The sequence below is a fragment of the Octopus bimaculoides genome, chromosome 8 (genome assembly GCF_001194135.2).
Source record: "Octopus bimaculoides isolate UCB-OBI-ISO-001 chromosome 8, ASM119413v2, whole genome shotgun sequence".
Classification (NCBI taxonomy): Eukaryota; Metazoa; Mollusca; class Cephalopoda; order Octopoda; family Octopodidae; genus Octopus; species Octopus bimaculoides.
In genome coordinates, this window is record NC_068988.1 from 73,260,090 (window position 1) to 73,276,737 (window position 16,648).

At 34.2% G+C, this 16,648-nt stretch overlaps 1 protein-coding gene across 2 annotated transcripts in view; it reads left to right on the forward strand.

The window, feature by feature from the left end:
- Positions 1–16,648, forward strand: part of LOC106869066 (Krueppel-like factor 6) — a 91,411-nt gene that overhangs the window by 56,022 nt on the left and 18,741 nt on the right. For both annotated transcript variants that reach the window (XM_014914584.2, XM_052970172.1), the window contains exon 2: positions 10,322–10,883. In XM_014914584.2, the coding sequence (XP_014770070.1) occupies positions 10,322–10,883 (562 nt within the window). The remainder of the gene's footprint in view (positions 1–10,321; positions 10,884–16,648) is intronic.

The window sequence follows — 16,648 nt, forward strand, 5'->3', positions numbered from 1 at the left end:
AACAAACTGCCCCACTACTCAGTATCATTAGATGGTAACCGACATAAAGAAATAAGAGCTTTATTTGCATACCCTTAACGTTTTAAAAGATATATATATGTGTGTATATATATATATATATATATATATATTTCATCTCATCTCATCTTCTTTGCCTACTATTCTTGAGAGGGTCATAGGGGTGGAGTTCGCAAGAATGCCTTCCATCAGGTTCTGTTAGAAGCAACCATCTCCAGTTGATTCTGTTGGATCCCCAAGTGAGACTAACTGAGCTCATGGCTGTTATCTAACCATCTTTGCTCACGACTTATGCCTGGGTCCCCTGCTGGTTGGTTTTGCCTGTAAAATCTCTCCAGTGATTCTTTTCGGAGGCATGACTGTAGTATCAGAGTTGTGATCTGTTATTCCAGAGAAGTAGTGACTCTACCTGGAGTGTTTCTCTGATCTTCAAGCCATACATTCTATTAAGTAACATTACTCCAAAGTGGCCATCTCGGTCATTCTTTTGGTCATTCCACAAGAGTCATGACCATATGTAAGAGTGGGCACAAACACTGAATTAAAGACAGCAAGTTTGGCTTTCACGCCTACCTGCTTCTTCTGATGACCAAATATTGAAGCTGGCACATTACTGCACCAGCTCCTCTAAGTCAACCTCCTGCTTGCCATCATTCATGTAAACAACCTCAAGGGACTTGAACTTCACCTGCTCCAGTGGAACACCAATTTCATATAGAGTGCATTGCACGTGCTTTCTTGAGAGGATGCACGTCTCAGTCTTGATGGCACTGATTTTCATTCTTGCCAAGCAGCATTTGGCAGCAAACATATCATGTGCATGTCGGAGATATCTTGTTGGGTAGTACTATATTGTTTGCAAATTCCAGTCAATGGATCTTATATCTATGAGGTTCAATATTACTTCCAACCTGATTGCAAATGTCAATCCTGTCCATAAAGATTATGAATGGGAGAGGTGACAGTACATACCTTTGGTAGAGTCTGATACCTTCTTTGAATGGTTTTGATTTAACCCCATTTACCCAAACACAAACATTAAGGCATTTATAAAGAATAAGACAATAAGAAACTGTCCAATGATCCCATACTCCTACAGAAACTTCCATAACAAGTCTTATGGAATGTGGTCATATACCTTTTTGAGGTTTATGAAACAAGCATGCATTTCTTGATAAGAGGTTGTTGGACTACCATGGTTTCTTACCAAATTGGTGACTGGTGTGAATGAGATCACCAAAACCTGCAATATCGTTAGAGGTAATAAAGCCATTCATACTGCATCATCCTTCATGTGGGGTAATAAGGATATATTCAGGCCTTAGGTAGAGAGGCCTTTCTAAAAAGTATGTTGTAGTCTCCATCCAATGCTGTGAAAACTGGTCATGAACTTGCGACTTGTCATGAGAAGCATGCGATGGATACACAAAATTTATGGACCTTGAGATCCCCAAGAAAGGTTAAGAAGGAAGCAGACTCTGACAGTTGATAACTGGAATGTCATAACCCTTACAAGTAAGAAGCAGGAACTAGTGAAAGAGATGCTATTGGCTAGATATAGTTGGGATTTCCTCAACTCTAGAATTGGATGGAAGATGGAAACTCTGCTATTTAGGTGTGGTGCCATGAATGATTGCAGAGGCATGAGTGGGTATACTCACAAGTCTCCAGTTGTCGGAATGCGTTATGAAGTGGATCATGTTGGGAAAGAGGATTTACCTCTTGAAGCTTAGGTTGAAAGATAGGCCTCTGTGGGTGGTGCAAGTTAATGCACTAAACAGAGAATCCTGATACAAATCCTTTTTTGATGAAGCTACTGCAGCATTAGATGTAATTATGACCAAGTCATTTATCATAATGGGAGACTTCAATGGCACCAACCACCTGACATAGAAAGGAGTGATTAGTAGGAATGGTGATCCTAATCTAAATACAAATGGAGAGGCCTTATTAAATTTTTGTTCTAGTAATGGGCTCTCTATTATGAACACCTTCCAGCACAAAGACATCCATAAATATACATGATACTGAGGAGACCAGGGACAGAGATCAGTAATTGATCACTTTGATTCCATGCTGGATGTTCATGTCAAGAGAGGGGCTGCGCTGTCAACTGATCACCATCCAGTTGTCTGCAACATGAGATTACCTAAAACCAAGAAAACCCCCAAAACTGGCAGGTACCAGCTCAACCTAGAGGATAAAGTGGGAAGTGCTAGTTGATGAGGAATTCAGGACCAGATATGCAAATATGACTGCATCTAAATTCAGAGAACTCCCTGAACAAACAAAGGATATTGAAATGAAGTGGTGATGTCCAGCTGAGCAGTTTCTGCTTCAGCTACTAAATGTTGTGGGTGAAAGTGGCTCATTGTGGTGCTGGGTGGCAGGAAGACTCTCCTTGGTTCAATCAAGAGGTTAAAGATGCCATCTGAACAAAGAATGGAGCTTACAAAGCTTGCCTTAGGAATAAGTCCTTCTTGTTGCACTTGTGGTACAAGCAGGCATGAAGAGTCACAGTAAAAGTGTCCAAGGTTGGGACATGGGAAGACTTAGGAGTTAAGCTGGAATCTAACTTTAGATCAGCAAATAAAGTATTCTGGCAGACAATCTGCTGACTATGTAATAAGTTTATGTAAATAATAGAAAGACTAAATCAAGGAATGTTGTTTGGTGTAATCCGCTATTCACATCTTACAAACTAAATTCCTTGGAAATTCTTTGCAACACTGGATAAATATTTCCTACCTTAAAGTAAGTATGGAGAATTACTTGCCATAGAGTAAAATTTTCTTATTCAACCACCAGAAATTTGGCTGAAATTATAACAACACATAACAAAAAAGTAAAATGTATTACATAATTACTTCAAAATTAAGATTATTAAATTGTAGAACCAGTCTTATGATGAAATGTTTCCATAAATAAAGAAAAACATTTAAGTATTTCAGTAGTAAATAACACCTTAATTAGAATTGCCTTTCCTATGATCTAATAAGCATAATTTTTCAAAATTTTTTAGCATACATAAATAGCTAGATAACTAAATGTTGTGATGTAGAATTTCTATGTTTATTTGTTATTCTTTCATTATCTACCAACATTATTATAAGTTTAACTTTTTTTGTATGCACTTCATATATTATGAATAATAGCTAGATAACTAAAGGTTGTGATGTAGAATTTCTGTGTTTATTTTTTCGTTATCAACTGACGTTCATATAAGTTTAAATATTAAACTGGTTTTTCTTAGAATGTTATAATTCTTCTTAACATTCTTTTTGTATGCACTTATGTATTATAGATACTATTTCAGTTCATTTTGAATTTGACCTGTTTTGTTATTGTGGTAATATTGTGTTAGCTTATACAAATTATTGTTGGTAACATATGGTGTAATCATCAATTAAATATGTGATATTCTCCATTCTTGTTCCATATATATATATATATATATATATATATATATATATATATATATATATATATATATATATATATATATATATAAAACAATATATATGTTGATGCCTCCTCATATCTGTATTAGAAATATTGTTCTTCAGGAACTTTTGTAGTGAATGTGAATATGTACATTTATAGCTTTTGCACAGAATATGTCAAATAAGTTGTAAATGTGCAGCTTTTGCATAATCTAAACCTGATGTCCCTTGAAAACCTTTAGAAAATGTATATAGCCTGTTTGTAAGTTCATACACATATTTATATGCATATATTTTGGTAATTTTGAATACATATACATGTATAACACTTGTGAAATTAGATAGAGCATTTATTGTAGAAAATTACATAATGTAGAATAATGACTATAACATATTGTGCATATTAAAACTAATCAAATCTGTATAATATTTGGGGAATGTTGAATATAATTTTCTTATTTTCCTATTATTTTAGCATTATTATTTATTTCTTCACACTCCCATTAGCGACTATATTCTTCAGCAATACCTCCTATTGGAAAAATTGAATATTCATAAACGCAAAGCAAAATGTAGTAATTCCCACATAGTTCTAACAGCTACTGTTATGCTGCTATACGAGTCATTGGAGATGACCCCTTCCTGAATAACTTGATTAACTATATAGATGAATAGACCATATCTTACACCATCAGATATTTTAAGCATCTCACCAGTAATTCTTGATGGACCATGAACTTTCCCTGTCTCATCCTTAATTGCATTATCTAGGATTGCGGGTCCCTCTGTTGCATTCACATTGGGAAGACTCCCTTTCTCCTATTCATTCTCCATATTCATTAACCATTCACTTCCATGGCTCTTTCTTCTAAGTGCAAGCATACCATTATCCATCTGTACACACTTCTCATCCACAACATCTCAATTCTCTCTGATACACTGTTTAAGCAATCAGGAACACCTGAGATCAAATAGAGAGTGTATATCTATTATGCATGCTATACACATTATATTTTCACATTATATCTTAAAATTTATCCTGGCTGGATAGGTGGTAATGTTGATGCGAAGGAGAATTGCACTTGAAATTTTGCAGTTTAACTTGTTGTTTGTGTAAGGGGAGAATGTTTCTTTCCTAATGTTCAAAATGTTCACTGTTGAAGTTATGATGTTTAATTTCTCTGTAATACAGAGATTGTAACTACTACCATGTGCCTTATATTTACTGGCCTTAGTACTGATGCTCCAGTTTATTGGGGTTGTCCACATCTCTGTTTTTAAGGCTCCATACCATATTAGACAAAGTGGATGCATGTCTATTTTTATTTAGTTACTACTGGTTGTTGGTACTTTAATTATGATATCCAAGTTGTGAATCTTTTATTGAGTTCAGTACTCCTTTCTAAGGTTGGGTATGTCAACCAAATGGTGTCATGAAAAATCAACTGTGTGGAACATCTTTCTTCCTAAACTGGGTGATTAAATGAGTGTAGTGTGTAAAAAGGGCTTACAAGCCGGTTTTTTGGGTCTGAAGAGACATATGGCAGTTCACTGGAATCATATCTCATAAAATAATCTATTCAGTTCAGTGGAAGTTACAACTTTTGTCTGTCACCTTTGCCTCAAATCATGCATATCTGCAGCATGACTGAATACCATAAAACCCCATGTAATTTACGCACTTTTTTCACAAAAACAAAAATAAACTTTAGTGGGTGCGTAAATTACATGAGTAGATCATTTCCAAAACTTATTTTAGAAATTTTTTTGTTGAAAAATGATGTACAAATGTAAACATTTGTATTGGAAGTTGACACATTTAATGTCAGAATAAGTTTTTATGGAAAAAATATAATGAAGTTGACTTTTATTTATGCTGGACGGTATAATGCTTGCTTTTTCTCTATAAATTTACTAAAACACTTAAATGGTTAACTACTTTTTGAAGTTTGACATTCATGCTGGTAATCATGGTCTGGGCTATATTTTACATTACTTGGAGTTTCTACCTATTTCAATGGAGTGAAGCAATTTCCTTTAATAGATCAGTTTTTCTCTGCTTAAGAAGTCTAGCTTGCATTTGCCTCTAGGAAGCTATTGCTCGCTTTCTCTGTGTTAGAACAATGAAATTCATCACCGCCGACATCATCGCCACCAGCTCTTACTGCAACTAACGTTGACAACATCATCATAATTCATCCTTGTGCCTGTAAACTCACTAAGTGAATATAACTTAGTGTTCCTACAGAAACTTTCATTTACCTTATATGATGTTTAATGTCGTTTCACATTCATGTTGAATTATGCAGCAATCGTATGTTCTCTTCATAGAACACTTGTAATGTACATATTACCAGTTCTTTTGGTATAGTAGATTTTTGATATTCTTATTTATATCTCCTCACAAACGTATATTCTAACAAGTCACTTTTTAAATTTTGCATTCCTCTTGTTCAATAAACGCTGAGTTAAACTTGCAAAGCTGTTTATTTTCTTTTGATTTTTAATGTTTATTGTAGCAGGTTACCAAACTATCAGTTTAGTCTCCTGGCTAAAACGGTAATGACAAATTTTTAAGTTTGCTTGACATTTTATAAGTGTGAAAGGGATTAAAATTTTGATTCTCTGTATCAAAGGTTCCAACAAGAATAGGCAGAAAATCAGAGCTTGAGATAAGATGACACTTTCGACCAATCAGAATTTTGTTTAGATAATCAGTTTGATCGGTCACCTTCCTCTGTTGGTTGAGTAAAGTGTCATCGAAGCTGATGTTTATTGGTAATTAAACTTCTTTTGCAACACTTGTGCATATTTATCAGCTTTGGTTTTTGTTGATAAGAATTATCAACAACTTTTCTTGTGATCCTGATTTGAGAAGACATACGGCAGTATGCTAAAGATTAGACATAATCTCTTGTTGGCAAGAAATGTAAAATAAAGTTTATCATAAACAACACAAACACTTCGTAAATTAGTAGCTTTTAATGTGATACTTGTTAAACAGAAATTATTTTTATTTAATGAAAATTTAATAAAATCTAATGATAAGTAAGTGAAATTATGCTAAATACAACTAAATTGAAAACCTTTTTCCCTGGTCATATTGGCAATTCTGAAAACTTTTGGGTGCAAATTTTACATGAGTAGAAGCTTTTTTTTAACAAATTTTATCCTGAAAATCACCTGCGTAAATTACACCAGTGCGCAAATTACACGGGTTTTTATGGTGGTTAACTGAGAGGTCATGGAAAGAATGTCAGAAATGCTATTGACAATGAGGAAGCTCAGAGAGACAGTATTCACCTGTAAAGATGGAGCAATCCTCATGTGTGTATGTTTGTGTGTATGTGTGTGTGCATGAATGTGTTTGCATGTACATATGCATATGTGTATGCATGCCTGCATACAAATGTATGTGTGCAATCTTGGATATAATTGCATCTGTGAACTGTATGTTTAGCTTACATATATGTTCATACATATAGTCTACATAACTGAATGTGCATGCATTAAATTACAATTCTGGAGTGTTTTACATATTTCCATAGCTAAATTAATGACTTGTAGCTAATTTTTTACTTAAATGAAGCCCATCTTCTCAAAATGGGGGTTGAGGCAGTCAGTTAAACAAAGACACAATCCTTCTTTGTGCATCATTCTCACTAGCATCAATGTCAACAAAGCTCTTTAGTCTCTTCCCTAGTATCAGTTCATGCTAAATATACACAACACCTCCTTAAGAATCAATACAAAATAACTGGCTATTAAACTACCTGTCAAGCCATCAAGCCTCTATTACCAACTCTTCTGGAATCTGTAATTTCCCAACTGGTGTACCACAAGAATCTTTTCCCTAAGTACTGTTTTCAACCTGCATGATATTTCTACACCTCCATAAAACATACTATCTCATGTACAGGTAACATCATACACACACCTTCCTAACATTTTTCATACACTGCTGCACAGCTACTCTCACCCTACTTAAATCCCCTTGAAATCCAGCTCCATAACAATAGATTTTAGGACAGGAGTAAACTGGAGTAAATTTTGTCTACCACGGGTGTGAATTTGCTGATTATGGTTTTCCACCTATATTTTTTTCTGTCATTATTTAAAAACATTTTTAAGCTGAAAAAAATTTGAAACACCTATTTTGAGAAAAAAATATTTTTACTTTTCTTACTATTTTGTATACTTCTTAATTACTGTGTGCTAATGGAGCGGTCTAATTTTCAGTTCTTTTACTCAGAATTTTTTTATAATATTGATAAAAAGAATTGTTCCATTTAAGTGATCTATTTTATAGTTTTTAGATGATGTAATTTCAGTAATTTAATTTTTTCTTCTTTGTAGGTTTACATTTGTCAAATTAATATTTTATTGACAGTACAATGCTCCTGTGACAAGTCCTGGTATCAAATACACATTTGTGTCACTTTCATAGTGTTGTATTCATTTAATCTTAAAGCAACATTGGACTTCAAACTAAACTGGAAGTGTTAGATGAATTTTCAGTGAAGACATTTTTACACATGTGCATTTTGACTGTGTGAAAGTTAAAGGACAATTAGAGCAGTTGGAGTGACTGGAAAAAATTGATAAGGAGACTGGTTTCTCTTTTTGGCTGGAGAAGGGTTTTCTATCTTTGAAGAATTCTTTAAAGGATAAGTTTTACTGTTGGTAGTACATGTTAGTGAAATTGATCACTCTCTTATAGCTGATGAGGTTAACTTTGCATAAACTGATATTTTGCTCTGTCAATTATTTATGCCATACTTACAAATAATGTTCTTTTTCTGATTTCTGTATCGTTTTATTAATTTAACTAAATGGGTTGATATGCTATCATTAACTTTTGTTTACTAATCAAATGGCTAGATCAGGAACAGAATCTAATCCTTGGTTATAGTTAGAGGAAATCTTTTTAATTACAGAACAATATTTTATTCAGTAAATTTTTCATTGTCAAAATTTATGTAAGTAGTTATTATTTAATAAGAATATTAACATATATACCTTTCCTCTGTCATAGCCTTGACCAAAGCCTTATGAGGGAATGATCAGCAGAAATTATATAGTAGCCTATTTGAAGGGTCTTTTCTTTTCTTAGGTGGCAGACTTAATCTGTTGCTCAGTTTTGCACCATCATCTGGCTCTTGGGAACCTTTAGTGAAGCCCACTCTGTTGTTAGCATTTAAATCAGACCTTGCATTTCAGCATAACTTCCTCTCTCACCAGTCTCACAGGTTCTAAAACATGTCACAAGCACTGCCCTTCTGCTATGTCATAAACAAAAAATGAACAATATATAAAATAATTTTCAAATAATTATGTTTTAATATTTGTGTCAATCTTTATGTTTCAGGATTTTAAACTGATCTACTTGAAACCAATCCTTATATTATATATGGATTCTTTGTTTTCTATTTATATTTGACACCCTAAACAACAAGGAGCGTCTGTTATTTTTTTTCTATCAAATGACTGAAATTTCACTTGCTAATCTCTCTCTAGAAACATGTTTTTAACAGTGTGTTGCTATCAGATTGTTGTATTGAAATTATAAATTGCTGGTATTCTTTTTTTTTATATAATTTATCAGTAGTTTGTTTTATATTTGGATATGCAATATATTTGTACATACTGAAGTTCATGTATGTATTTTATTGCTTGGGTCTCATTGGGGCAAAGTGGCTGATGCTGGTAGCATATGAAAAGCTCCTTTTGAATGTTGGGCTTCACGAAGGTAATGACCGAGACCATTGGCATTTTCTTGCTTCAGAAGAAGACCTATCAAGCCCAGTAAAATTGCAGTTGTGGCAGATACTGGTGTCATGCAATTGGCACCCATGCTGGTAGCATGTAAAAGCACCCATTACATTCTCAGAGTGATTGGCGTTAGGAAGGGCATCCAACCGTAGAAACCATGCCAAATCAGACTGGAGTCTGGTGCAGCCTTCCAGCTTGACAGCCCTGGTCAAACTGTCCAATCCACACTAGCATGGACAACAGCCGTTAAATGATGATGATGATGATGGTAAATGTTGGCCTTAAAGTACTAATTTCCCCAAACTGATGCTAGGAAATGTTTTTAAACAATACATTGTAATTAAAATTGAGAGGTGGATTGAATGTTTCATCAACTTATGCAATCTATATACATATCTACACATAACAAACTTTATTTAAGGAATATGCACATAAATGCAACTAGAATATTTATCAATTTAATAGATATATAAGCAGTTATTCAGCCTTGCAGATTTACACTAATCAACAACTTTTACATACATTTTATAAATGATTATCTATATTTTTTTTTTGTTACTTTCTTCTGCAATTATTGTTTAGCCTCATGGTTAACTCTGAGCAAACTTATGATGTCCAGCTATGAGCAGTCTGTCATATTTTCCATATAGTATAGTCAGGACCACATTATCCAATGAATCTTTTTTTTTCATGATGTGTTAGTGTGATTTGAGGGAAATTTGGCTGCAATTTGTAGCAGATTGACTGACCAGGTAGAAGCTTTCTCACTTGTATTATAATCAAATTTTGTATTATAGATGGTCACAGTTATATTTAATTGGATCTATGCTCCGACATCAGCTTTCATGCACACACACACACTCAACTACTACTGTCAACACCACCACCACCACTATCAACAACCACAAAGTATTGCAAATATTGCATAGAAAATAATTTCTTTAGTAAAATTAATCCTCCACATTAATTAATTAACTTTCTATTTCAAATAAATTCCCTGTTTCCTGCAAATTTTGAGATATTTAAAACAAAGTTTAGTTATTGTTATTTGATGTTAATGTTTTATTCAATGTTCTTTATATTTACAGAACTGTTTGGAAATGGAGCGATATTTAAAAAACGAACCAAAATTAACTGCTTTTAAAAATCTTAAATCTGATCAAAATTCTTTTGATGATTTTAATGATGAAGATGAAGAAGATGAGAATGCTGATAGCAATGGTGATGGTTTTGAAGAGATGGAAGACCTCAATTTGGAAGATCAGACAATGGATTCTGTTAGTGTGCACAGTTTTGAATCTTCTTCAAGTGGTGTGTCATGGGATAGCAATTTGAGTGACACACCAGTTTCCCCTCATAAATCTCCAAAAGATTCTATAATTGGAAGCTGCCTCTTAAAATGTCGGGTTGGACATAAATTAAACAATACTGAAAGAAGTGAAATAAAAAAAGTTGCCATGTACTCATCACCAGGAAAACAATCACGTTCATACTCTCTTCAACCAGGACACATTGCTCAAGTAATTCACCAATTTGAAAATGGATCAAGTTCAGACATTAGAAGAAGAATACACAAATGTTTCTATGAGGGCTGTAAAAAAGTCTACACAAAAAGCTCTCATTTAAAAGCTCATCTTCGAACGCATACAGGTAATCTATTCATATTCTCTTTGATGTGATGAGCACTATAAAATAGAAATAAACACTGGAAAATGGGGTCCACTATCTGGTTTTGGGTTAGTTGATGTTTTTTCAGTCTTCTTATGTTGCTAATGTCTTTGGAAAGGCATAGGTAACCCCCATCTCCCTGAACAGTTTTATTTTTCTCCATCATCCAGTGTGCAATCTAGTAAATTTGGTTTAATTCTTCCATTACTACTTTAAGAAGTTTATTGCTTCGCTGATGAGGTCAAAGTATATAAATCAATATAGAAATAATGTGTTATAGATTTGTATAATTTTGCTGTAATTATTTTGTGTTGTAATTTCTGTAAAATCATAAAAAAAAATATTTTCCATGTTGCTTGACTCCACTAATTTATGATGAAAAAACATCATCATCCCCCCCCCCCTTCATTTATATTGTCTCCAACAGTGCTTGTTGCAGTCCCTTGTCTTCTGCTTTGTGAGGTTCAACATCCTTCTCCACTCCTCATGTCTTCCTTGGTATTCAACTTCCACAGATTCTTTCTATTTGGATTGCTTGATACTTATTTACCCAACTGTCGTCCTTTGTATGCATCATGTCTATACCAGTGCAGTCTACACTTGCACACTACTGCTGATTCCTCTCATACCAATTTTTCTCTGCATTTTCTATTATTTTGTTACTGCATACTAAAATCTTGCATCCAGTGGAATATGCTTGTCTCATTTCTTTCCAGCCTCCATGCATAATCCACATTTAATGATCATGATTTACTCCCAAGCAATATCATATTGTGCACTAACACCATACAATCTGCCCTTCACTCAGAGAGAGAGAGAGAGAAAGAGAGAGAGAGAGAGAGAGAGAGAGAGAGAAAGTCTGTTTGTTGTAAGCAGAGTTGAAAAGTCTCCGAACTTTTCTCTCCCATTCTTACTTCAACGGCTGTGCTTTCAGAACATATAACTTAAATATTAGTTTGGTCATCCAGATAAAAGAAGTTGTCAACTAATTTGAGAAAGCTTTCTTGGCATTTGAAACACTTTACTTATTGCTAGCTGCTGCTGTGCTACATAAAAAGTATTTCTTGGTCAACCTACCTGTGATCCCACTGCACTTCTTGTGCAACCATGGTTTACATCTGGTACACAACATAAAATTCCTGCCCATGCCTTCTTTGAATATCAAACTTGGCCACTTTCCAGGTGGCATGGTTTACTCTCAGTTAAAAGTTTCTCCTGTAGGTGTCTCAAAAAAGAAAAACAAAAAAAAAAGAGAGAGCATTGATGGTACCCCAACTTGGTATCTGAACTAATTCTCTTCCTAATTAGCAGCACCATAAATCTTCCTGTTACTTTTGTTATTTTGGCCCATCAGTTTGTAGTTACTCTTTTCTCTGTACCAGTAGGTGAAGATATTGCTATGCTAGTCATTTATGATAACATTTCCCCCGTGTTACTTGATTTACTATGTGAGCATTTAGTATGTATCTTACTTCAACAAATATTTTTAGTATCTCAACAACTTCCCTGATTATCCTGCTCCTTTCCAACCCTCATATTCTTAATTACACTTTTAACCTACCATGTGGCTGACAAATTTAATAGCCATTGCCTCTAATGCATCTACTTAGAGTAGTTCCTCTCTTTCCCCACACATTTTCTTTATTAAACAACTTCTCATAATAGTAATTTCAGGCTTTTTTTCTTGTTGGCATCAGTGAGGGCACATGTGCTACTACCATTCCATACACACTTTCCATCAATGACATCCAGATTACACTGACACACCCCTTTGTAATCTGAAACACCTCCTGCCTCTTATTCTTATAGCATATGACATTGGAAAACCTCTTAATTCTGGCTTCTCTACTAAAAATATGATATAGTTACTTGCTTCTCTCCTTTCTTCTATTCTTTGCAGGTCTTTCACTTTACTTTTATACTTTAATTTATTATACCACTCTGTCATGTCACTATTCACTTGACAATTACCTTGCTTCATCTGTAGACCTCTTTTGTGGTTTGCAGCAGTTTGTCTTTTAGAAATTCCCACTTGTCTTCTTTATTATAGGTTTCTATCATTTCCTTGCCATAGGCATTGCTTAGCACTTCTTTGAACTTACATAAGGCCAGAAGCTTGTGTATCTTCCTTGTCCAGATAATCATGGGTCTCTTCTAGCTCTTACCCTGATATCACTAATCGCTATTCCTTGTTGACTGGTACATTCTTCACCAATGAAAGAATTAGTATTCACAAGTTCTATATTCCATTTCCAGGTGAGTATGAAGTCTGCCTGAATGATAGGTGACTAATTGGTTGGCCAATTTGCTGAAGCTTGTGTTGCAAATTGTTTGATCATTTGCATAATAGAACTCCAAAAGCTTTTATTCCTCTTCATCCATTGTATCATATCCATAACCCATGTAGATTGAATTAACTGGTGTCGTCCAATGTGTCCATTAAAGTTTTTGCAGTATTCAAGTGTTGAGGAAGTTGTAATGACAAGGAAATATCTTCAACAATGTTTTAATAACACTAAGTAGTAATATTCATAATTTATAGCGTGATGTGCAGTTTTGTAAGATGTGTGTGAAATAAAGATTAGTTAAATAGTAAGAGAGAGTTGAGAACTGAGGGACATTTTTTCCAGCAGTAATTAGAGAAATATCTAACAAGAACCTAGAACCATGTGGTTGAGAAGCAAACTTCTTACCATACAACCACTCCTGCACCTATTGTTCAAATTTTGAAAATGTTTTGAAATTAGTCAGTAAGGATTGAAGAACAAATGAGATGCATGTATGTATAAATATATGCTGTAATCTTAGGTTGCAAGTCAATTTGTTAACAGTGTGTGTGTAAAATGCATGTGTGACAGCAATAGTGATGTAGCTGTTAAAAGTATTTTATGTGTGAAGACAGTCAGTATATAATGGATCAAAATTGAGATGCATAAGTCAGTCATGGTCAAAAGGAAAACCATACAGAAAAAGAGTTGAACAGTGGTTACATTCTTGCTGTGTGAGTAGCAAAGATGACAATAATGATGACAGTGGTGGATAGTCTGACAGGAAAGCTGAGATGAATTGCAATCTTGAACTTCTACTTTAATCATAGCCAGAGTTGCAAACAAAATTGCTCGCATGATGTTAATTTCAGATAGCTGTGTTCTATATAATTTGGCAATTTAAGAAGAACAATGAAGAAAGACTGTTCACTATGGTTCATCATGAAAGTGAAGATAACCTATCTGTCAGAGATGACAGTATGGAGACTTGTGTTTGTCTAATGGTTTCTTGCCTGTCAATGATGAAAACAATATGGTGGCTTGTGTCTGTCAACAATGCATTTCAAGTCTTTCAGTGATATTGTGTAAAAAAGAAAGACTTCAGGTTGTGTTTTGTGGTATTTCTTGCTGATGTTCCAAATTTATAAAGAAATATAATTTACATTTGGATTAATGCAGCTAAACATGTTTCTCATAGCAAGACTAGCTGAAGGAAAAGTTCTGTTTGAAGTGCATATTCAGTTGTTGTAAAGTGACAAAGAAAGATAAGTAACTTCAGGGTGTGACATGTATTTTAACAGTAATGATTATCTGTTCATATGATCATTGTTCATGCAATTTGTCAAGGTAGCTTAGTCTGTGCAATGGAAACAAAAGATGTGAGGGCAAAAACTTATACGAAGCTATGGTTAGTTGTTCTTTTCAGAAAGTTTGTAATGTGAAAGAAGCTTAACAGTAACAAAATCATGGCCTGTAGTGTTAGAAGCAGTGAACCATGTACTGGTAGAAGTTTGCAATAATCCAAAAAGCAATACATATATATACAGATAATTTAGACAGATATATACTAGGTGAAGAGGCATCTAAAAAACTTGCTGTACTGATATAGCTGACCTGCTGTTCTGCTGTTATATCATGTGATGCTGTGTCTCAAGATCTGTATTGTTTTTAGTCAAGGTTTACCAATTTTGACCTGAAGGTATATTGGTTTTGTATCTGCAGACATGGGGCACTGGTAATTTTTTTATTATAAGGTCAGGAATGAGTATGCCCACATCAGACCATCATATTTTGCCAGTTCAGTTCTTAGTTGGTGGTATGATGTCTATTAATAAGCTGCATGGCTGTGCCTCACTAGAAATTTTATTTGCTGCAAAATGTGCCTAAATTAGGCCAAATATATTTCGCAACAGTACAGTCAAAAATGAAATTGTTTCTTGAGTGGCTGGAACATCACTACTTGTTGGAACATCGCTGGATTCAAAATATTGAGGGATGTCATCACAAGTAACATAAAAAACTGCAGTAGATTAGTGAAGAGAAGAAATGAAGTAATTGGAATATGCAGCAAAAATATCAATACAAACAGGTAATGAAAAATAAGTTTGTCTTGGCCATAAGAATAGAAGAAGTTTTCAATAAGTGTGACAGTTTGTAAGAAATAGCAATCAAAAATCATAAATCTCTCTTTCAATAATTTATAATATTTGTCTCTCTCTCTCAGTATTAATGTATTGTGTAGGCTGCCTAATTTTCATCATTCTTCATTCACCAATTTTTTGGGTTTAAGTGCTGATGAAGAAGATGTAACGGACAAGTTGATACCGGATATGGTAATGTTAACCAAAAGCAGATTTAACGTTGAACATAGGTGTTGTAAGTTTAAATCCAAGGACACTATCCACTTTGTAAAGTCACCTACCATGATAATAGTCTTTGTTATCTATTATCAATGTAATGTGTGTAAAAACTTTATAAAAACAGTTCTTTTGCTCATTTGTCTGCCCCATAGTATTGCCTATGACTTATTTTAGTCTGAATTTCTTTACTGTCATTATCATTAATACACCCTGATTTATTCTGCAATGTCTTGGTTGTTGCAACTTATGGTCTTTTGCAGTTGCCTGTTGTATTCGGTAATGTTTTTGGAATTTCAAATGGAATCCTTTTATTCACACAATGGGGTAAATTGTTTTTGTTCCATTGACCATAGCATGGATATTCTCATAGTAGTCTCATACTGGTGATGCCACTTGTTTATACTACTGAAACCAGTGCATATACAGATTAGATCAAATGACCCATGGATTGAACCTATGCCCAACAGATAAACTGAAATACTTGACACTTAACCCTTTCGTTACTGTATTTATTTTGAGATGCTCTGTTTTTCTTTCAATTACTTTAAATATAACAAAGAATTTAGTAAAATAACTTAGTTATCATTCAGCTAGTTTAGGAACATAAATTGTGACTAAGGTTTGGTGGAAGAATTTAATTCAAAACTTTGTACTCAGAGCCAGAGCCAGTTTCAGTTGGGTTGGTAATGAAAGGGTTAGTTAGTATTTATATTCATTATGCTATTGTCTTGTAGGACAGTTAGGGGATGGACATTATAAGTTTCAAACCTATATTTTATGGTCTTAGGCAATGTTCTGAAAAGACAACCACATAGACTGCACATATGATTTGGACCACCAAGAGCTGCAGATAAGTTCTGATCTTTGTGGATCTTAAAATGATCTGTCACAAACTGTGCACACAAAAAGGTCATTGTCATTCACTTTCTCGATCGATTGTAACATTCTTCACTAGTTCTCTTTTCTGTCTTACACGCGTTAAACTGGCCTCTTCAAATGCTTTTGCTCGCCATCTGTCTGTCTGTCTGTCTGTCTGTCTGTCTGTCTGTCTGTCTGTCTGTCTGTCTGTCTGTCTGTCTGTCTGTCTGTCTGTCTGTCTGTCTATCTATTTATATATATA